Source organism: Hyposmocoma kahamanoa, unplaced genomic scaffold (genome assembly GCF_003589595.1).
Source record: "Hyposmocoma kahamanoa isolate Upper Pololo Valley unplaced genomic scaffold, ASM358959v1 202, whole genome shotgun sequence".
Classification (NCBI taxonomy): Eukaryota; Metazoa; Arthropoda; class Insecta; order Lepidoptera; family Cosmopterigidae; genus Hyposmocoma; species Hyposmocoma kahamanoa.
Genome location: NW_020653726.1, coordinates 1,897,715 through 1,920,582, shown reverse-complemented (window position 1 = coordinate 1,920,582; position 22,868 = coordinate 1,897,715). Strand labels below are relative to the sequence as shown.

Here is a 22,868-nt window from a genome sequence, read left to right as displayed (position 1 = left end):
TAATTATTGTAAATAATTGTAAAAGTAGTTATACTCTTCTTATGAGAAGTACGAAAAAATATCTGCGCAGAATGGAACGTAAAGAACTTACGCAGATTCTGTGTGCAAAAAGTTTTTTAACACAGAATCTGCGTTTATTTCTTTGCGACAAACTTTATTTGTTGATCGTACTTTTGCACATTTAATGCACTCAAAACATTGACCTACCAACAAAAACGCGTAGTTATGTACAGCTTTTCGTGTTAAAAATCTGTTAACTGTGCAAAACTCATATAAACTTTTTTTTTAATCATTCGGTTTCTCTTACAAATCCAAGGGATTGCAACAGCAAGAATATGTTTTTCGTTTTGTTTGTTGGCGGTGCCAAGTAAGATTTCACCAGAGTCAGTTTCGTAAAAATAACTTAGAAGATCATTGACTTATATTTATTTGTAAGTCAATGTAGAAGATGGAAAAAAATAACATATAAATTAAGGCGATCGCCTTTGTCTTATGTAGTGAACAAGAACAAGAATTGGAACGGTGTAAAGTTGACGTTGTCATAAAAACGTCACCTGTGCCAACAAAGGTATATGATTGCATTTCGCGAGTGCCGAAAGATTTCTTTTTCTTTACATTACTGCTGTTTTAGTTTTAAATAAATTAAATTTGTTATGTTTGCGTGAATGAAAGTTACTACAATGAGAATCACAAATATAAGACGCGGCCGAATCGGCCGTATGGCCGCAGTGTGTGCTATTCTGTTATGTTTGGTTTATGCTATTCACAAATGGTCTTATAAGAATGTTGGAGTGGAACAGGAAGTACCTGAAGCTAACCCTCAGATTTCGGGTGTATTTAAATCTCACGAAGGTGTCTTTCCAGAGCTGCGAACAGGTAAGATCATAAAATATCGAATTCACGTCATAGTTTAACAATGAATTTACAGTTACATGCTCCAGAGAAGCCGGCAACTAACGCGCCTCTTACCTACGTTACGTGTGATAGTTTTATTGCGCAAGTTGATATGGTGTGAAACTTGTTATAGTTTGGTTAAACTTGATAACAGAAGCAGCAATAAATATTATTATATTACCGGCAATCGTCTATGAACCGAAATCGTGTATTAGTTTGCGTAGTAATAAAAGCTTAAATACATTTATGGTTTTAGTTTTTTAAGTCTAGGCAGGCTGAATTATTGATGATTAGATGGGGAAAGTTGTCAAAAATTCAAGTGAAAAGCAGTTTGTTTGATACTAAGTAATATATCAGTGCATAATTTATGGATTTTGAATAAATAATTATAGCATCAAGATCATGTTCCGGGGATGCTGTAGAATGTCTGGGTGAAAAAGACATCGGAGAAGGTTGTTGTTGCATTAATGTGTGTGCAAACTGAAATTTCATTGCTTTACCTGATACACTCATATGCAATGAATTTGGGCCAGTAGAAGAAAAATAAATAGTTACAAACCAATTTTATGTTTTTTTTATTTCATATCTTTTGTCCCACTTTAATTAGAGTTTTGACTTAAAAGTAAAGATTAATTTGGGACAATTAAATTCTTTACAGTCCATATTAATGTTACCATATTAGCTACATTATGACACAAGCAGATTTCGAACAGGTTTAAACAGACATTTATTTATAACTTTTTATGTTCACAAAATTATGTACAACATACATTGATTTCAGAATTATAGATAGCTCATTATTTATGTAAGTTAATTCAACAACACAAATTCATTGCTCTATGAGTGCTTTTTTAAATTTTCAACTTCTGTTATATTCTATGGAATAAGTGTGCTTTTTTATAATAAATTAATCAATAAAATGTATTTCCAAAATATTTCTTCTTTTGTTACTATTTTCCATTTGATCTACTTAATGCACAGTCAAGAGCAAAAATATTTTTTTCTAAACTACATAGGTTATTAAACATATAACCACTTTTCTTGACTACAACAACAAATAATTACAACATTTGAAAATGGAACTCTTTGGCTGTAGAATACAGTTTGTTTCATCTGACTGTCACTTGTTTTTACATTGTGGCATCGTTTTAGAAGTTGGTTCTCTACATCACCATGGATTTAACTCGTGAAAATTTTTGCAGTATGATTTTCTACAACTTTAAGTGTAATGTAATGTAATGCTGACCTATTGGTCAGCGGAGCCTCGCTCGGCTTCAAACTGCTTTTGGCAATGAAGCACCATGCACGACTATTTATAGCTGGTTTGCAGAATTCAAACGCAGTTGTGTGAATCTCAGTGACGAATTTCGTGATGGTCGCCCGTCTACTGTTGTGAACAACAAAAACATCGATACTGTGCGCCGTATGATCAAAACAAATAGGCATGTGACATGCCAAGAGATTCGGACATCTTTAGGCATAGACATGAGTCAAATACAATCAATACACAAACATTTATGTGTGAAAAAGCTGTGCTCTCGATGGATCCCACACAATTTGACTGAGGCTCAAAAAACGGATCGCGTCACTTGGTGCAATGCCATGCTTATCAGATTCAACGAAGGGGCGTCAAGTTTGGTGTGGGACCTAGTGACAGGTGACGAAACATGGATTTATAGTTACGATCCCAAAACAAAGCAGCTATCGAGCGTGACCGTGAGATGAGCCAAAACCAACCAAAGTGGCGCGCGTGCAAAGTGCCTCTAAGCGGACGATTGCTTCTTTTTTTAATAAAACTGGACATGTGGCTACTGTTGCTTTGGATCGTTGTACCGTGAATAGTGGTTGGTACACGACCATTTGTTTGCCGGAAGTTATTGACAAACTCCGTAATAATAACCGTAAACGCCGTATCATCTTGCACCACGATAATGGCAGTTCTCACACGGCCAGACAGACAAATGAATTTTAGAAGGTGAACAACGTTGACCTTTTGACACGCGTACAGTCCCGACCTTGTGACTTTTATTTATTACCAAAAATTAAGAACCAGTTACTCGGTCAACGATTTTCGTCACCCGAAGAGGCTGTTGAAAAGCAGTGGCATAAATGTTTTCAAAAATGGTTCATTCGTATGAAAAAGTGCATTAACGGTAACGGAGAATATTTTGAGAAAGAATAAATTCATTTCGGACCATTTATAGTACATATTTTTTCTTATTCATTCCGGAAGGTTATAGTGGGCCACACGTAGTGCTTATTTTGCTTGATTATTTTAATAACAGAGTCGTACGACTAGAGTACTCTAGCCAACCTAGGCTTATCCAGGAATATCTAGCCCCTTCTTGAGGTTACTTCACGATTTTGGGGAGCAACCTCAATACTCCGAGATGTTCCACTGCACAGAGCCTTCCCTTTATACATCATAAAATGATGTTAATTATATTGACCAGTACTTATTGATACCACACTCACATCACTCATCATCATTAGTAGCCATAGAGCTTCTTGTGAAAGAGTTCGTCCAGAGAACTACTGCCACCTTACCTATTTCTGCCGCCAAGCTGTAATATGAACATTACTGCATTTCAGATTTTGAGATTACATTTGGAAGGGTACTGGTGAAATTTCAGACACATGTGACTTGTGATCTTATGTCTCAGGGTGACGGGCGCAGTAGCAGTGCCCTGCAGACCTTTGCGAAAAGTCTAACTGACACTGCAACAGTTATAGACAGGCGTGTCGCTTACCACCAGGCGAATAAATTGTTCATCCCGTCACTTGGTATCATAAAAAGACACGGAGTTTTTGTAGGTTGTTGAGTTGAGAGTCGAGAGTGCTTTCCTGACCTGCCTGCAATCTGTAAAGGTCGCCCAAATGTAGTCACGTTTCATTTTTGTAACTGGATTATCACCTTAAACGTTGGTGGGAAAAGCACAATATGTGTTCTGGTACTATGGCGTCTCTCCGATTCTCTTTTGGCCAGTTCCACTACTGCAACATTGCCACATAAAATCATGCAGACCATCGTCGCCACACACGCTAATCTTTGAAATATTCCCAATTTGTGAGCGACACACAGTCTGACATCGCACCGTCGTCGCATCGTAGTTGATAAATCTAATCAACGCACCCACTCCTTACCTACGATTTTATGACACTACCAGAAACAGATTGCTCCTTATTTAATTTTGTTGTCCAGGTTCTTGCAGTTCAGACCAGCTCAGCTTGTCCAGTATTATTTCTCGACACTTTACTCCAGCCGATGACAGTAGCCCTTTGCATTACTGCTTAGGTAATGGATAGTTACTAAGTGTTCTTTGTAGAGGTACGTCTTTGTTGAGAGCATTAAAATTTCAGCAATAGCGTAGAACATTAATGTTCTGCTGACGTGTCACGATTCAGTCACGAGTTATGTCAGCCAGCTATTGTATACGTTGTTAGCATAACCTATTGTATATATCTAGAAGTTCCTTGTTTGGTTTGGTGAGGAGCTTGTTTAGACCTACAGAGCACCCACCTTGAGGACATCATTTCGTGACCACAGCCCCTCTGTTCCCTACAATTGTCATTGTTCTTTGTTGAAGGATATTGCTCATATATCCCGGTAATGCTTCGTCCCCACCATGTCTTAATAAAGGTATCTAAGTATTTATATTTATTGTTCCAAAATCCTCTTAGACGTAACTTTGACTATATACATTTTGTTATCATGTTATGTATATATTTGAGAGAAATTCGTCACTCGGTTCTTCATCGCAACACCTCCTGTTAGGCAGGAAGGAGTACGCATTACTCATATCATATACGTTCGGTATGAAGATGACTTTCACTTCTTTACATCTTTCAGTTACATGTAGAATTGTAGACTGGCCGAAAGATTTCAATCAGCTACTGGACCATTTTGGCCCCACCCCACCCCTTGTTCACAGGTATCGGTAGAGGTAGACGGTTCCGTGAGGATAGAGGTCTATGGTTACGTCATGGGTCTTATATTGGGAGAAGATTCTGTGTATAGACCTCAGTTTGAACTAAACCTAATATAAACTGAGACCTTAGCTCCCATCTGTCCAGCTGTTAAATGTTAGTGCTTGATCTACGAGTACAGGCTTGAGTAACTCCCAACACGCTCCGCGCTCTTAGACGTACACTAACCTGACACCTCTTCTTTGACAAAATATGTATATTTTTGGGTTTGACTGTGTAATATATATATATCATAATACCAGACCTGTTTTTGACGAGTCATCTAAGTATTCTTTGTGTGTTCTTGTTTCATAAGTATAATTGAAAATTTTGCCAAAAAGGTATAGAGACTCTTTATTTTACTGCATTACATTGACGGTGTCACAAATATTACAGATTGTGATTGTTTTACTAAAGATTCTCAGAGCAATTTTGTCATTGCAGTAGAATACCAGGAATTCCATTGCTTACAAGTTACACTTAATTTATCGAGTTCTTAGGTTTTCGCGATTGTTACACATAGGAAATGAATCTATTTTTCCGGATTTAAATCGCGTATACTTGTTTTTTCAAACAAACCGACGTTTCGGGCCCTTTACAGGTCCCATGGTCACGGTTTGAAAAAACAAATATACGCGATTTAAATCCGGGAAAATAGTTTCATTTCTTACACTTAATTTGTTAAAAAATTCCAAATACCATCAAACTTTACATCGACAAGCCAACCTTTTGGTATCATTCACAATAATACATAGCAACATGACAAAACCTAACAAAACCATTAATATTTCAGATTTGGGCAACTTTGAACCTAAGATCATAGTGAGAGTGAAAGGGCCAGGTGAAGAAGGGAAACCGTACCACATGCCTTCAGATAGAGATAATGACGTGGCAGAGTCTGAGGGGGAATACGGCATGAATATTGCAGCTTCTAATGACATAGCTTACAATAGGTAAGGTGAGAGGAGATTAGAAACACGAGAATGAAGACAGTGGCTTTGTCTGTTTCGCGGCGGACTCGTTTTTTTTAAACTAACTTTTTCTCAATTTAAAAGCCAAAATTATCTAAGTAGTCGTAAATCAAATTCATTTCTCGTAAATTCTTAATCCGACAAATTTTACACATTTTTCGGATTAAGATTTGTTAAATATATCATGTGCATATCAGAGAAACTGTTATGCACACGATAAGAAGGACACTCTCTTGATAGAGTTAGTATTTTTCCAAATTTAACTTTATTGTTTCTCCGAGAAGCTACTACACGTCGTATAGGTATAATTAAAGCGCAATCATTAATCCCAGATATCCCAAACACTAAAAATACAATCGTAAATAAAAATCTTTTATAATCAGAATAATGGTAATGTTTTGTAAACATAACTACATCTAAGCTTGGGAAATAATCAAACACGAAACTATAGGCATTGTTCTTGAATGAATAATGAAATTCGTCAATCAAGAAGTTAATTAGAATAATAAAACGTAATTTATATGACATACACAAAGCTAACTGTTAAACTGGCTTCATAGATTCTGTCAGAAAAATCCTACCGCGCGTTGAACTATATTTCCAGGTACACTATGAGAAAAAATTGCGCCGTTTTTGTTCCCAGCTCGTGTCAAGTCGCCATCATGTTACGACGTTGAGGTATTTCACGGATACACCGAATACTGACTATATTGGTTGTAAAAACTACGTCATAATAACAATGTACCAAAGAAACGCACCAATCCCCTAGTCTCAAACTAGGGAATTCACTGTACTATGAGTTCCAGCACAGAGGAAATCGCTCCGGGGTACTCCGAACACCCAAACCATGCTATTTCTATGCGTCAGACATGATCCTAGATTAGAAAACGGATAATCGCATATTTTGCAGACCACTCTTATCAAAAGGCCGACTACCGAGGTCGAAATTAATTCGATATAAATTTTATACCTACGAGATTTATTTTCAAATATTTTTATATAAGCGAAGAGCGAAATTCGATACCTATTAATGCAGTTTTATTCATTCGGAAACCTAACCTTGTCACCATCAGCCATATACATATACCCATGAGAAACGCCATGGTATTGTTGTCGTTATTGAAATAGTCAAATTAGGGGCTTGTATAAAGAGCTGCAGAGGCGCGTCTGTGGCGCTGCATCCGCGCCAATACTATTTTTTATACAATATTTAGAAGCGCAGCTGCAGTAAAACGTGTATTACATATTTGACAATAATGGTTTTGACGGATGGAGAACGAGAGTACTGGGCCTGATCCGTCAAATTTTTGGCGTCTGGCGCTTGCTGGACGTCCTTTTCTGCAACACAACATAAGCATGTATCAGACGTGCCGCAGAAAAGTATGATCGTTCTTACGAAATTTTGTTAGCTTGCGGACTTTAACGTAAATGCTTTGACATCCCTTCCGGCAGTGTAATCCGTGAAATTTCTGACGTCTTGCCAGTGTGTGTATGGCATGCAACTGAAATTGGTGATCGCTCTGGCGAAATCCCGATAATGTGCGGGTTGTACTTAGTACAAGGTGAAAAGCTTTTCGAGCTTGACACTTTAAATTTACTCAACTCAACTGACGGTGTGTTCTTGACTGGGCAAAACGTGAGGCGAATTTTTGTAACTAAACTTTCGGATAATGTACGGCCAGCCTTAAAATCAAAAGAACTTGATCAATATTACAAGTCTTATAAAACCAACAAGCGATTATTCCAAGAATATTAGCACCGAGGACAATCCCAGAACATAAAAACTAAAACCAACAATAACAAGAACGTGAATTTTTTGATAATCGTAGAACATTAGTTTCCTGTTATTATTAATACAAAACCGAACAACACAAATAAAAATGCCTGCGGTAATAAGTTTCTCGCAGGTGACGCTGGCGGCAAAAAAGCCGTTTAAACCCATTACAAGGATCTACAACGAGCACAAAGTTCCTAAGAAGACTTGGCCTGTAGCTCAGCTGATAAGAGACGGTGGCCCCGGCGTGGTATCAGACGCTCTGTTAGAGTAGAGTCAGATCGAAGAATTTTTTATTTGTGTTGTTCAATCTATGCATCAGTAATAACAAGCTAAAGTATAAAAATAAAAATACAGTAACAAATTTCTAAGAATGCGTTATTTTTCTGCTTATACTACTTGTGTAAATATAAAAACCAGACCTAATTCATCTTCACTATAATTCACAGATCCGTTCCGGATACTCGAGTGGAAGAGTGCAAGTACTGGCACTACCCAGAAAACCTGCCATCCACGTCTGTGATCATCGTCTTCCACAACGAAGGTTTCTCAGTCCTCATGAGGACAGTCCACTCCGTTATAGACCGATCACTGCCGAATGTTCTGCATGAAGTTGTTCTGGTAAGTCTACCTTTCCCAAGATTATCTTGCAACCATTTTATGATAAACACTATAGTCTTACTATGAATCAATATCCAAACGAATACCAGCAATACATGCACTGAGTAAAGATACAGATTCAACATTTATTTATTTTGCCGTACCCTCAAAAATGGCGCAAAAATATCACACGTCAGACGTGAAATAATATGTGCTTCTTAAATATGTCTGTTTCAATGTACCTAAGATGAGCTATTATAACTATATGCAAATCAGAGGACAACAAGCAACTAGTTATAAAGTGGCCTGATAGTGGTTAGATAGAAAAGTTTCTCGTATGCATTGCGTTCTACACATAACTTCATAGTATATAAATAGAACATTTCCTTTTTTTAAGCATATATTTACGACGAATTATATAATATTGTGCGTATTATAAAGAATAGTTAGCTATTAAAATGTCGTAAGATATTTTTTTTAGATATTTTGTCAACCGCGGCGTACCACACTACTATATACTATGTATTAAAAAATATTATTAAAAAGGTTTCACAGTGTAAATTATTTTAAAAGTGAATTCTGACACATTACTATGATATTGCTCTGATATTACTTTGCGTTTTACAATAATAATAATAATTTATTTCGTAACCTTCGTAGTGTTTTATTATATTGTATGTATGTTAGTCCTTAAGGTATATATTATATGGTTCACGTAGTCTGAAATAAATAAATAAAGTAACCAGGTCCATAGTTTGTTAGTAAATTACAAAATGCTTAATTCTAAGGGCTAGTTACACAATACCATCGAGTATATAACCAAAAATAGAGACGAAATATCACTTAATATGTTTGAAAACTATTCTGCCAAATCTTTACGGTGTCGTCAATTGTTTCACTTCAAATCGACCAGTTTAACTGAGCTTTGCTATAATGGATGAAAATTGAAAAATTACATATTTAATTACCGATGAAATGTGAGTCCGTTTGTTTTGTAATTACATGTTTTGCGATTTTTCCCACACCACCGTATGGAACAGCCCCCCATAGCTAGAGATATTATCTTTATTACCTACAATAAATACATAATATTTTTTGAATATACGGAGACGTACACACAAGTCAGTTGTTGGCGCTGTACAATTTCAGCTTTCTAATTTGTGAATTCTGTGCAAACGAGAGTTGATATTTAAAAGTAATATATGGCCTATTTGCCTGATGAGTTGTCAGGGATGGACGGCCCCTATTTCGTCTCTATTTCTGGATATATACTCGATGCACAATACAAAATAAATAAAAATGAACAATACTATGCAACGGCGGCATGCAGTCGTATCCAATGAGCGAACATCGGCGAGTCCCAGCGTGCAGACAACGCGCTCAGAATCCGGTTGGGACTGTCGCGCAGGCGGTATAGCCCCGGGGCGCATATTTTACGCATGATGGCTGCAAACCCGAGGCGCCGCAGTAGCGCAGCAGCCCCAGCAACACCCGGAACGCGTTGTTCTATTGCATGCGCAGGCCGTCGTATGTCCATCGCGTATAGTCTACTACGCGTGTAAAAAGACTGACAATAAGTTTTATGATTTTTTTAAATTAATATTAAGCATGTAAAACTCTTAGGTTTTCGTAATTGTTACACACAGGAAACGAAATTATTTTTTCGGCAGCTGACTTGTAAAGGGCCCGAAACGTTGGTGTGTTTGAAAAAAAAAACAATATACGCGAATTAATTAAATAATAGTTTCATTTCCTATTAAGCATGTAAATTAGAAAACAGCCGACTTCGATTATAACAGATTTTTTGTGTAAAATATACCTGAACTGTATGAAGTGTAACTTGAACGAATTTTAACTACCAACAGGTACGTATTAGGTATATGCCTCTGTAAGTAATTATATATAAATTATATATAAAAACACGACTTATGTATGTATTTATAAAATAATTAATTTTTATTATAAATATACCTTCTCACTCAATATAACACGTCAGCATATGGCAACAACATTACGCTGTTCAAACAGGATTTAGGATTTGATTCATTTTGGCGGAGATTGGGAGCTATGCGCCAACGAAATCAAACATTAGAGGAAAAGAATAGAGGTTTCGATCAAATGCATATAATTTGATCGAAGGGTGGAGGCAGTTATAAACGATTATGGCATTGCTTATCCTATTTTAGGTCATATTTTATTTTATATCATAATTTATTCTATATTATCTAAAGTTTATTAATATGTGTTAATACCCATGTGCCAATATGTGTTAAAACTCAAAATGTATTATTTTTTGTAATGCCTGTTTAAAGAATTTTATTATTATTATAATAAAGTACGAAGGAGTAACGAGCTTCACACACATTTAAAATTATGGAAAATGAGCATTGGTATAGGAACCGCGCCGTTTTCCGTGTGCGAGACTCGTTACACTGTTTTGTAATATATTAGTACATTGTGTAAATACTAATCATTCCACAGGTCGATGATTTCTCGGATAAACCCGACTTGCAACTACCATTGGATAAATACATAAAGAGATGGAATGGCAAAGTTCGATTGATCAGAAATAAAATGAGAGAGGGTTTGATCCGTACGAGATCGCGTGGCGCACAAGAGGCGACCGGGGACGTTATAGTATTTCTGGACGCTCATTGCGAGGTCAATGTAAATTGGTTACCTCCTCTCCTAGCCCCTATATACCGCGACTATAGAATCATGACGGTACCTGTAATTGATGGCATCGATCACAAAACCTTCGAATACCGCCCCGTTTACCAACACGGTATGAACTACAGAGGCATCTTCGAGTGGGGTATGCTGTATAAAGAGAACGAAGTGCCCGACAAGGAAGCATCGAAACACAAGCATCCTTCTGAGCCGTATAAAAGCCCTACACACGCTGGCGGCTTATTCGCCATAAACAGACAGTATTTTCTCGATATAGGCGCTTATGACCCTGGTCTGTTGGTGTGGGGTGGGGAGAATTTCGAACTCAGTTTTAAGATTTGGCAATGCGGCGGAAGTATCGAATGGGTGCCCTGTTCTCGAGTCGGGCACGTATACCGCGCGTTCATGCCATATTCTTTCGGGAGTTTGGCTAAGAACCGAAAAGGTTCCCTTATTACAATTAATTATAAGAGAGTTATCGAGACCTGGTTCGACGAAGAGCACAAGGAATATTTCTATACTAGAGAACCAATGGCGAGATGGTTGGACATGGGCGACATTACAGAACAAGTTGCTTTGAAGGAAAGATTGAAATGCAAAAGTTTTTCCTGGTTTATGGAGAATGTTGCTTACGATGTTTATGATAAGTTCCCGAAGTTGCCTAAGAACGTTTATTGGGGTATGGTGAAGAATCGAGCGTCGGGAGATTGTTTGGACACTATGGGAAAAGCTGCACCTGCACATATTGGTAAGTATACTCCTACTTTCACAGTTCAATGACCTACGGCATTTTGCTTTGCTGTAATGCGGTCGATATTAATACGAACTTTGTCCTGCAGAAACGTGCGGTTAGGGCAATTTACAATCTAGTCCCTAGAATGTCTTTGAGAGATAAGTTTAAAGAGATTAATATTCTTACACTAACGTCACAGTACATTTATGAAAATGTTATTTATTTAAAAAAATATATTATTATTTTTTATTTACAAAACACAACATTAATGTGAGGATTAAAAATAAACTAGCTGTTCTTGACAGTAGTCTTCATAAAGTCTCAAATTCATTTATGGGTAATGTACACGCTTCTATAATAACATTCCGATTGGTATTCAAAATTTGCAATTTACAGGTTATTATATAGCTTCTACGTACTTGGTAGTGACCCGTTTAGCTTCAGCTTTCATGTATTCTCGATCTCAGATCGATATATTGTAAATATTGTAATGATGTATTCAAATATACCTAACTGCCTCTGTGGCCGAACGGTTACCATGCCGGACTGCCACGCAGAGGTCCCAGGTTCGATTCCCGGGCCGGGAGAAATGTTTGTATGGCCTACATTTATTTCTCTCGTGAGTTTGGGTGTAATTTGTGGTTGTCTATGTATGTATCCATGGCCCCCGCGATACAGGATTTCCCTAGTTATGTTGAGTCGAGTTGAGGCTATGTTGAGTGTGTGCGTTATTATCATTATTATTATTATTAAATATATTTACAAAGAGTAACCGCTAGAGTTTCTTGCTTATTCTTCTCAGGAATATGCCTTAGCAGCAATTGAGTTTAATCAGTATGACGATTTCAAGTGTAATTTTCTTATCTATGAAATAAAGACTTTGACTTTTTAAATAGCGACCGGAACACCTAGCGCGGTGCCATTTTACGACCGCTTTAATTTCGACCACTCACAGTTGGATATGTTGTATGTGTGTAAAGGGCCGCGATTGGTATATGGAGCTCATAATTCTTTACATATACTAATAGCTGGTGCCCGCGACTTCGTCTGCGTAAAATAAATACTTCGAATAGCCTACAGTCCTATTCTAATTTTCATAGTTTTCCGTACGAACTTTCATCCCCTATTTCACCCCCTTTAAGAATTATTTTTTGTGTTAAAAAGTAGCCTATGTCCTTTTGTTAGGTCCTATCTATCTCTATACCAAAATTCATCAATACTTGTTCAGCGGCTTAGGCGTGAAATCGTCGCATTTATAATATTTGTTTGGATTTTTATTAGTCATGATAAAAAATCTTATAGTGTTCTGAAGTCATTAGTCTCGCTCAGATTTACCGGCCCCATAAAGTCTCATCTTAAAACATTGAGAGAAACAAAACAGACCCGTTTGTATATATTGTCTTGTAAAGTGTACTTTGCGATACAATGCCTAAAGCCCACTTTTCAGTGTTTATTTTTGTACCGAGGCATTCCGAGGTGGCTTGTAGTTCTCTTATGATTCGCTATTAAATTCCAATGCTGTAAATCTTTGAAATGCGTGACTCTACAAATAGATTATTAATCTAAACTTATATTACCGTAACAAACAATGCGTATCAAACGTCGCTTTTACACTACGTAACGCCTATAGAAACGATTAATATGATAGACCGTATATACATTTTCTGCGACTTGTTTATTATTTCAAGTAACGGGACGAATTCGTCGTGCATCTGGTGGTAAGCGCCTTTTTTTTGTTTACGGGGGAAATGCTATATGCACGCTCTCGAGCCCTGAGAGGCTGAAGGGTTATATACTAGCCCTCCAGGTGGAGGCATACTGTGGACTTACCCACTAACCCAACCCCCTAGGTTAATCCTCTTGAATCACCACACGACGCCCCTGGGTGGTACGGTAGTAAGCGCCTACACACAGCACTTGCAATGCCACTCAAAGCTTTAAATCGCAAAGATCTGAGGGTCACAGCCACACAGAGTAAAGGCGCAGGCGCGGCAGCATGTGCGGGCGCACGGGTCTTGGCGTCCCTTTCACAGTGCCGAAACGACTAAAGCCTTTAGTTAGATCCTTACGACGAAGTTGCAAACAGACGCTAGACGCTAGACCAAGTACTGTGAAACGTACGTCCGCGTCCGCCTCGAGTCAGGCTCCGGCGCGCGTGGCCACGTACATTTGATTTATACACGCCTGCGCCCGCCTCTAGTCTAAATAAGGCCACGAAGTTGACAAGTTCCATTACGCCTGTTTTTTTTTTCGCCATCACTCTTACCCTTCAAAACTGGAACGCAGTTATGAAGTTTATTTTCATTACACTAGGCCGCATTAATTACAGGTATAAACAGATGTCAAGGAACAGGTGGTAACCAGCTGTTCAGACTGAACGCTGCCGGCCAGCTTGGTATTGGCGAGCGTTGCGTCGAAGCAGACACGGACAGTGTCAAACAGAGCATTTGCCGCCTCGGCACTGTAGATGGACCTTGGAGGTTAGTTATTTTTCTTTTATTAATCAACAGACACCTTATCTAACCACTATTGAATGCAAATTTTATTAATTACACAGTGATGGCTGTCTAAAACAGCGGCGGTGCGCGAGCTTTTCGATATAATTTGTTTTTTTATTCTTTTAAATTATGTATCCCTTTTGCCGTTTTGTTTTCGTTATTGGATGTTGTCAATCGCTACATAAAATACGTCCCCAAAAATCCAAAAGATACTAGTACTAATTCCTTGTCTTTCTCCCTCCTAATTCATCACGTAGATAATTTCAAAAAACTGATGCGTCTGCCGTGCAAAGTTGACAATTTTTTTTCTTTTTTTTGATTAAGGCTTTGGCAAAGCCATCAGCCTAAACATGAAGTTTTATTATGTTTCTGTAAATATGGCCGCCACAAAGAGGATAGGCAATTTGAGGCGGCGTGGTTGGATTGACTCGGGATTCCTTAAAACGGGTCGATACGTTTTAATCTTCGATTAAGGCACAATAGCACTATCCTATTCCACTTTAAACTAGATTTCACAAAATAATTGAAAATCGAAATGAAAACGAAACTTTTCCCTCCAAAAGGTCCAGAGCGAAACTCCTTGACAAATGTTGATCACCCCAATGTTGCCATGTGAATTGTGATTATTTTAACCAATGAGAAATTCAGTGGCCTATTCACAATAAAATTTGGCACTTTCTGAATAAATCTCGATAAAGTCATAAAGAAACAATTTTTGATTGGGCCACTATTCTTGAACAATAGCGATATTACGATCACTACCACATACACAGTATGAACTTTTCTAAATGGGTTCTGCACCCGTAGCATGCCACCGCAATAAAGCTATTATATCCACATTTAGCTATCAAATCAGAGTGATGAAAAATGAAAAATGAATGAAAAATGAAATGAAACCGCCTTTTAAAATTTGTATAACAATAGCTAACATGGCGCCTCGACCAATGGGTGCAAAAAATATCACAGTGCTAAACGAGGCCGCAAGGTCACTCACAGCTGATTTTAAAACATTTTGACAGTTCTGCACCGTAATTTTATCAACGTAACAATTGAGCGCGACAAACGAGATAAAAAGAAATAATAAAAACCAAACCAAAAACCAAAAACCAATTTATATAATTATGTATAAATTATTGGAAAAAGGTGAAGAGAACATTTTTAATACAGTTCGATCACTAAATGTTGAAGCCTTCACAACCATAAACACGTCTACTATTTCATGTCATTTTTTGAACACCGACACCGACGCTTCAATTCTTTAATAAATGACGCGTGAGAAGACCCGTATTATGCAACGTGAATGCACCTCGAGATTATGCGAATGTATGCGTCCGTGCACAGCGCGCGACTGGCGTGCATACAAGTCGCGCTGCTACATTTGTATGAAATTACCCTATTTGTCTTATTACACTGTGGTAAAATCGTATTTTAATTTTTCTAGCTTCGACGACAATCGTAAACAGCTCCGTCACAGACTCCACAGCTATTGCCTAACACTTCAACCCAGCACGAAGACGTTAGGCCTAGCGCCCTGCGACGACAACAACACTTACCAACAATGGACTATCGCGCATAAGAAACCTAACTGGTGAGAACTGATGTTAAGCCTCTTTGCCCATTAATCTGTAGCAACGTCTCACGCTGTCAACTGACAGTATCAAAGCATTTCCTTGTTATTGTCACACGATACTCGGAATATACACCATTAATCAGGAGAATCGTTGCTATAGTATATTTGCCAAACATTACAATGCACTATACTGTCTACTCTTTAGATATCCTATAATCTGTCCTTTTTGAAGACGGAGTAAAATGACATTTGTAGAGTTGCCAGTTTTAACAAAATTTTAAATAGGTAGTTATGCTATTGTTGTTGATACTTTTATCGATAGATTGTGAAAGTAGAAATTTTTTTGCCAAAAATGACTGAATTGTGAATGTTACGACGTTCTAATGATTACTAATTGCATTATTCTTATTTTGACAATAGGCCTACAAGTATCAAGATCATTTTTTATTCATGTACATTTTATCAAGAATAGCCGGGTTTGACTATCTATATTGAATTAAAATTAAAAACTTTATAAAAGAGGAGACTTTTTTTTATTTTTCTTAAATATAGCTCTACATAAATACAACTTCCAAATTGACAATTCAAAGGCAACAAGTTCAGCTATTTATTCCATAAGCGTGACGAATATTCAGTCGATAGTCGATCATTTATCAACTGCAAACACTAGCTGCTCGCAAGCAGGCAACACTTTTGCGCAATGAACTGTCATTTTACTCCGTATTCGAAAAAGACAGGTTATAATACTCTGTAAAATTTAAAATGTCTTCAGACCCTATGTGTTCGTAGTTTTCTATTGGTCTTTTATAGTATAAAATATATACGAGAATCAGTGTAAATAGTAGTAGAGGTCAATGGGCAAAGACCAGGCTTATTCGATGTATAAAATTTTGGGACTACAAAATAGCCTGCACATTACACGCAGTGGCACTATTTCCCTATCGAATAAACAACGAGTATTAAACTTTGTATGAATCTAATGTTACCCAACGGAAATTTGAGCATCACATCCCATAACGTTTTTCCAATATGGCGGATCTAAGGTGGCCGCCATATAAAATCGGAATCTCTATTTACATTCACCAAACATGGACAAGGGGTTTCTTCTACGTTGTTACGTTAGTTAGCACTGTTAACTTGCACGGTGCTAAGTTTTTGTCACATGAAATGTTAATAATGCAAATATTGTAGTCACTAAGAACATGAAGATTATACAGATAATGTGCTCAAATAATCTAACTTAGTGCCGATTACACGTAAGTACGCACAAACACATACTGTAACAGGTTGTAACCTTGCCACCTCAGACCGCGTTTGTTTGCACTACAACTAAACTTTTCATAATTTTTTGTTATATCGCGTACATTTCTCAAATTTTTATTTAAACGTCGATGTGACAGATTTATTATAAGAATTATGATTGACTTTAGATTTAAATACTCTTCATAATTAATTTAGTGTTGATTTAGTATCTGGAACTGTTTTACGAAACCCACACACTTAGTGCGGTCCGATGCGGCATGATTCCGTACAAATCAACCGCGTCCCCTTTATTGTCAGTCTAAAAAATAAACTGCGCTTGATGCATGAAGCACCTTAGGGTGATCATAGATGTGGCAGTATACTTAGGTCGGCTGCCACCTGAAAAGAAGACGCGGAAACTCAATTTTTTTAATCAACGGAAAAAATGGGAACATCGCTTGTGGACTTGTGGGTTTCGGAATTATAGATGTTATTGCGAAGCATGTTGATAAATATAACTTATCCCTAAATGTACATAAAGCATTATTTGGCGATTTGTGATTGAAATTGCAGTTGTACAAAAGTATTTTCTTGTACCTAGCTAATAAAATGACGTATGTTCCATTAGGCTCGGCGCCCACTTACGGTACGGCACATACCTTGATGTCATGACATTATAGTTGAATTTTCAACGATAATTGGCCATAGCTACGTAAACAAAGCTGCTGTAAGCTTAGAGATACCGAGCCGGCAACCTTCGGGTTACTTCGGCAGGATTTTACGTTTAACGTTGCAACTGGTCTGACGAGAGGCTAGGCGTGAGCACGATAACGCGATGCTTTGGCAAGCCGAAGTATCTCTTCCCATACAGAGCCGCTAATGGGCACTGGGCCTTAAAAGTATCATACTACTGTGTTATAAAAAAAAATCTGTCTGTGTGTTGCTGAAATGAGTTGTTGAAAATCAGCACTGATTTGTGTAAAAACTAACTTTCTATATAAAAAGAGATCTTTATTATTAAGTGTTCTAACATTAGATTAACGTACCGGTGATTTTGTAGAACAGCGGCCTGTCTCAAAATATCTAATTCATTATTTCATTAAAATGGTTTAACAAAACTATGGGCGTTCTTATCTAACGAGCCCATGATTATATTCGACCAATATATTTGTACATAATATCTTTTGCACAATACAGTTTAGATCATTCTGAATACATTGTATAATAAATAAATCAAATGAACTACGTTTAGGACACTGTTCTAGAGAAGCAGCGGTATATCAAATATCGATATGATTAACATGAGAGAATAATGAAAATATAAGGTGTGGGCAAAAGGTTTCTAAGTAAACGTAAACTATGATCTTGTACCGTGGGGACAGTCCGCCTGTACCACGCGAATTTGTTATTTATTACTACGAAATGGCTTTCGTTTTGTCTTCCGCTCCTGTCGCGCCGCGACACAGGGCATGTGACGCGCGGCAGATGCGTAGCGTGATCGTGAAAGCAGCTGACTAATATTCGAAATTACAATGACGTATACATTATTATTGTAGATAAGTTGAAAGTTTTCGTTTGGCAGTCTTCGAATTACATTGTTATTTTATCAACTAGAACCGCGTGAAAAAAAAATTAGTTAACTCTTCTAAAATGAAAGAGAAATAAAGAATAACGAAACTATTGACCACCAATACACTGCGCCCATGCTTACCTTACAGTGATGATTAATCAAATCACATATCAGTTTGTCGACATGATTGGCTGTTTGTAGTAATATAGCTATTATAGTTTACTATATTACTATATTCAAAACGATTATGATTTTCAAATACATAGATGTAAATTTATTTGTAAGTCAATGCGTAAAGGTATATATTTTTCAATAAATTTCTGTACAATTTCCGTATTTAGGGCCCATACGTTTTAACTTAAATAAGCGCGCGGGCGAGTCTGGCTTGTCTTTGGTCTACGCGGCCACCGCGCGATTGTATTATTCAGAGGAATTAGAATGTTGTTGCTTAGTAAATAGAATTCAGATTGGCCATTAATGTACGGGAAAGCGTGTAACAGGGCGATCGCCCCGCGGCGGCCACGCGAGAGCTTTCAAGTCGTGTAACCGGGCGCTTAGACTAATGATTTTCGTTGAGATTATTCTATGACTATTTTTGTACTTATTTCTATATACATACATTCCGTTACTTATACTTAAGGGCTTAAAATATTCAAATAGCTGTTTAGAACTGCTAGATGTTAAACAGAATTTAAAATATTATCAAGGGTATAATCTGGCTACATTAGGAAATTTCTAACTACTAATTTGTTCTTGAGAAAAGTATATCAAAATGCAACATCGTTCTTTGAAATAATATAGATTAAAAAGTACTTCTGGGGCTATCAATAATTTACTCAATAAAGGATAGCACATATGTGCTAAATTAATGTAAATTACGTACGTACATTATTGTACGTCATTAATGTGCTTTAATTTTGAATTTGTTTATCATCATCGGTTGAGCTCATTAGCTTAAAAATTATGATAATTGTACATTATTAGGCATGTCGAGAATGTATCAATTGGAGACCGAAGTCTCTGCCTTCGTCATTTGAGTCTAGCCATGACAGTACCTACAAAGATGCGTTTGAACATTTTACACAAGATTACGCCGAAAATATTCATGTTTGTATTATTTTGTTGTGTGAAATGAAGTTAGTTATTAGTTAGCATACTAGCTAGGTAACTGTACACTTCCTGTAATAACTCAACTTTACTACACGAAAGAAAATTATCATCATCGATTCAGCTCATCAGCTTAAAAATTATGATAATTGTACATTATTAGGCATGTCGAGAATGTATCAATTGGAGACCGAAGTCTCTGTCTTCGTCATTTGAATCTAGCCATGACAGTACCTATAAAAATACGTACGAACATTTTACACAAAATTACGCCGAAAATATTCATGTTTGTATTATTTTGTTGCGTGAAATGAAGTTAGTTATTAGTTAGCATACTAGCTATGTAACTGTACATTTCCTGTAATAACCCAACTTTACTACACTAAAGAAAATTATCGTCATCGATTCAGCTCATTACTTGTACATTATTAGGCATGTCAAGAACGTATCAATTAGAGATTCGGAGTCTCTACCTTCGTCTTTTGGATCTAGCCATGACGGTACCTATAATGTGTAATGTGTAAGTCAGAAAATCTGTGGTCAGTTTTTTCTCATGAAAAATCATTTCGAAGAGTGCGACGAAGTCATTTTCATAACTACCCACGATTGTACTTGTCAGCGCGAAATCGTCGTGATGAAAGTTTTAAGACCTATTAAAAACCTCGACTAGTTTATAACGCCTTACGACTAGACCAGAAGTTTAACCATTAAGTCTTGAAAATGAAACTATTTTTCTGGATTTTTTCAAACAAACCAACGTTTCGGGCCCTTTACAGGTCCCATGGTCACGGTTGACTGAGGTGGTACAATCATCCACATCCATAGTTGCAACAGTTATTAATTAGTAGTTCAATATTAGACATAACTGGTTGATGTCTGTACGACCTCAGTCAACCGTGACTATGGGACCTGTAAAGGGCCGAAACGTCGGTTTGTTAGAAAAAACATAAATACGCGATTTAAATCCGGAAAAATAGTTTCATTTCCCATGTGTAACAATCGCGACAACTAAGAACCTTAAGTCTTGAGTCATAATCATAACATTAAAATTGAAGATTAATCACATGAATTAAAACTTAAATCATTACTTAGAAGGCTTATAGGATTAAAAAGATTGGCGCCTTGTAATCAGAATCATTCAGAGCCGGTTAGCATGAGAAGAAAACCGACTTGAGTCTTAAATGTTCTTTCATTTAATACAATATTTAAATGTTGTTATCGTTAGCCCTATAGCATTTCGTACTTGCCTGTAACCGATAGGATATTCTGTCCCGTTTTTAACCTGTTTTGACTATAATAAACTATCGTGACACTGCCCTATGTAAGAAAACTCTTACTAGTTTGTGTTTCCATAAGTAGCTTATGTGTGTACTTGTTTGTTAATATTGTAATAGTTTCTTTTACTGTACTTATGGTAAACTGGTCCAAAGGGACTTGCTCAATCGAAATGTATTATCTCTGTAGTAGGTATGTGTGTGTAAGAATAGTTCTATTATACTTACAGGTTTATAACAGTATGTTTAAAGGTAACGCTTGGGAGACTAGGTTGCTCTTGCTTTTTGTGTACAATGGTGGCTTCTTCCGAATGACGATTATGGAATTTATTTGAAGCTTTTTACTCTGTGTGGTGTTGTGTTGCACTTGGTATGTTAAGATAGCTACTGGCGACAGTAAAGTCATGCGGCGCGGTGTCTTGCATTGCATTGGTCAGATCTCGATACAAATTCATACTGAACAGTGTGTCGCGGTAGCCGGTCGGGATCTCCAACACCGGAATGCTACCTTTACTTGAATCTGCGCCACTCTTGGTAACCTTATATTATTATTACATTCCATTGGTACCTGGGTCAATCGACTTTTTTTCCTACACTAACTACTACTAACATTTTTATAATTAATAAAAAATCTATAGTCTAAATCAAACACTATAAATTATTGTCTCCCGTTTGCATCATATATATAGAGAGAAAAAACTGTATTATTATTATTGGTAACACTGGAGATAACACTTTTTTAAGAAGTGTATTGCCACCTTACCTGTTTCTGCCGCCAAGCAGTAATGTTAGCATTACTGTCATCCGGTTTTGAAGGGTAGGGGTTCTGGTGAAATTACAAGCACATGGTACTTGTGAACTTATGTCCCCAGGTGGCGGGCGCAGTGGCAGTGCGCCTTAGATCTTAGCGATTTACAGCTCTGAGTGGCACTGCGACTGTTATATACAGGCTTGTAGCTTATCATCAGGCGCACGACTTGTTCGTCCCGTCAATTGATATTATATAAAAAAGTGGTCTTACCAAAAATATCTTCATTACACAGGAAAGAGCCAATAATATTAGATATCAAAATACAATTTTTGTTGTGAAAAGGCCGTAAAAAGTTCAGGTAACACTATACACGGAAAAGTTTTAAGTTTTTCATAAAGTTTTATGCACCTCTTGTGATATAAAACATAATATGATGGATGACTTAATATCAGGCGATTAGTATTATCAAATAACTTTATACAAAAAGAAATTATACATTCTACACAATGTCGGTAAAAAAGTAGACAGACCCGCTATTTGACGTTCCTGGACAAATTACACTCGAGCCACAATATTTAATCACATTTAATGCCAATTTTAGTTAGATATTTTCATACTGCACCTGGATTCTCAGACTGTGGACGATGAACGAGGCCTGATTTATCATTTGGGCTTGATTTAGTCGCACGAGGTCTCGGAGGGCGTGACAACAATAATTGGGTTGTTGGCCTTCACCCGCATATAGCTTTAACACGTAAATACCGCTCCCAGATTCTATTTGTAAATTTAAACTGGTAACCTATCACAAACTCGAATTATTTTTTCCGAAATGACGTGTGTTCAAATTTTCATTACACCGAAAACCGATTTATAACGCAACCGTTGTTCTTTCTGATATGTTGGATGTTTATAGCAAAGACACGATTAAGTTCGGTTAGGTTAGGTTTAAAAGAAAAAAACATTTTCTTCTCAAAATTACTTTCGAGGTTATGAAAATTCATGCAAACGATATTTCTGGAAAATGCCATTCCGGACTACTGATAGGTAACCTTTAAACTTTATTCCACCTATTAATACAAACAATCTTTATAATGGAAACCTCTTTGAAATCATGAAAAAATAATGAACTAATTTTGCTTAAATGTTGCTATTGACCAAAACATTATGGTATATAGTAAAACTAGTTTAATATATTAATGGATGGAATAATACCCTTTTCAATGTAACACAAGTACCTTGTACATATAC

At 36.9% G+C, this 22,868-nt stretch overlaps 1 protein-coding gene across 1 annotated transcript; it reads left to right on the top strand.

Annotated features, from left to right (window-relative positions):
- The first annotated feature begins 595 nt into the window (after nucleotides 1-595).
- LOC113226850 (N-acetylgalactosaminyltransferase 7) lies at nucleotides 596-20,405 on the top strand. The gene is made up of 6 exons (XM_026459628.1): nucleotides 596-876; nucleotides 5,654-5,813; nucleotides 8,055-8,226; nucleotides 10,687-11,623; nucleotides 13,938-14,088; nucleotides 15,548-20,405. Exons 1-6 carry the CDS (start codon nucleotides 666-668, stop codon nucleotides 15,696-15,698), a joined length of 1,782 nt encoding a protein of 593 aa, XP_026315413.1. The 5' UTR covers nucleotides 596-665; the 3' UTR covers nucleotides 15,699-20,405.
- Nucleotides 20,406-22,868: the final 2,463 nt, after the last annotated feature.

Coding starts and splice junctions, on each gene's coding strand:
- LOC113226850 (XM_026459628.1), top strand. CDS start 666: ATGAAAGTTACTACAATGAGAATCACAAATATAAGACGCGGCCGAATC. Junction 877..5,653: donor CTTTCCAGAGCTGCGAACAG/GTAAGATCATAA, acceptor TTAATATTTCAG/ATTTGGGCAACTTTGAACCT. Junction 14,089..15,547: donor ACTGTAGATGGACCTTGGAG/GTTAGTTATTTT, acceptor TAATTTTTCTAG/CTTCGACGACAATCGTAAAC.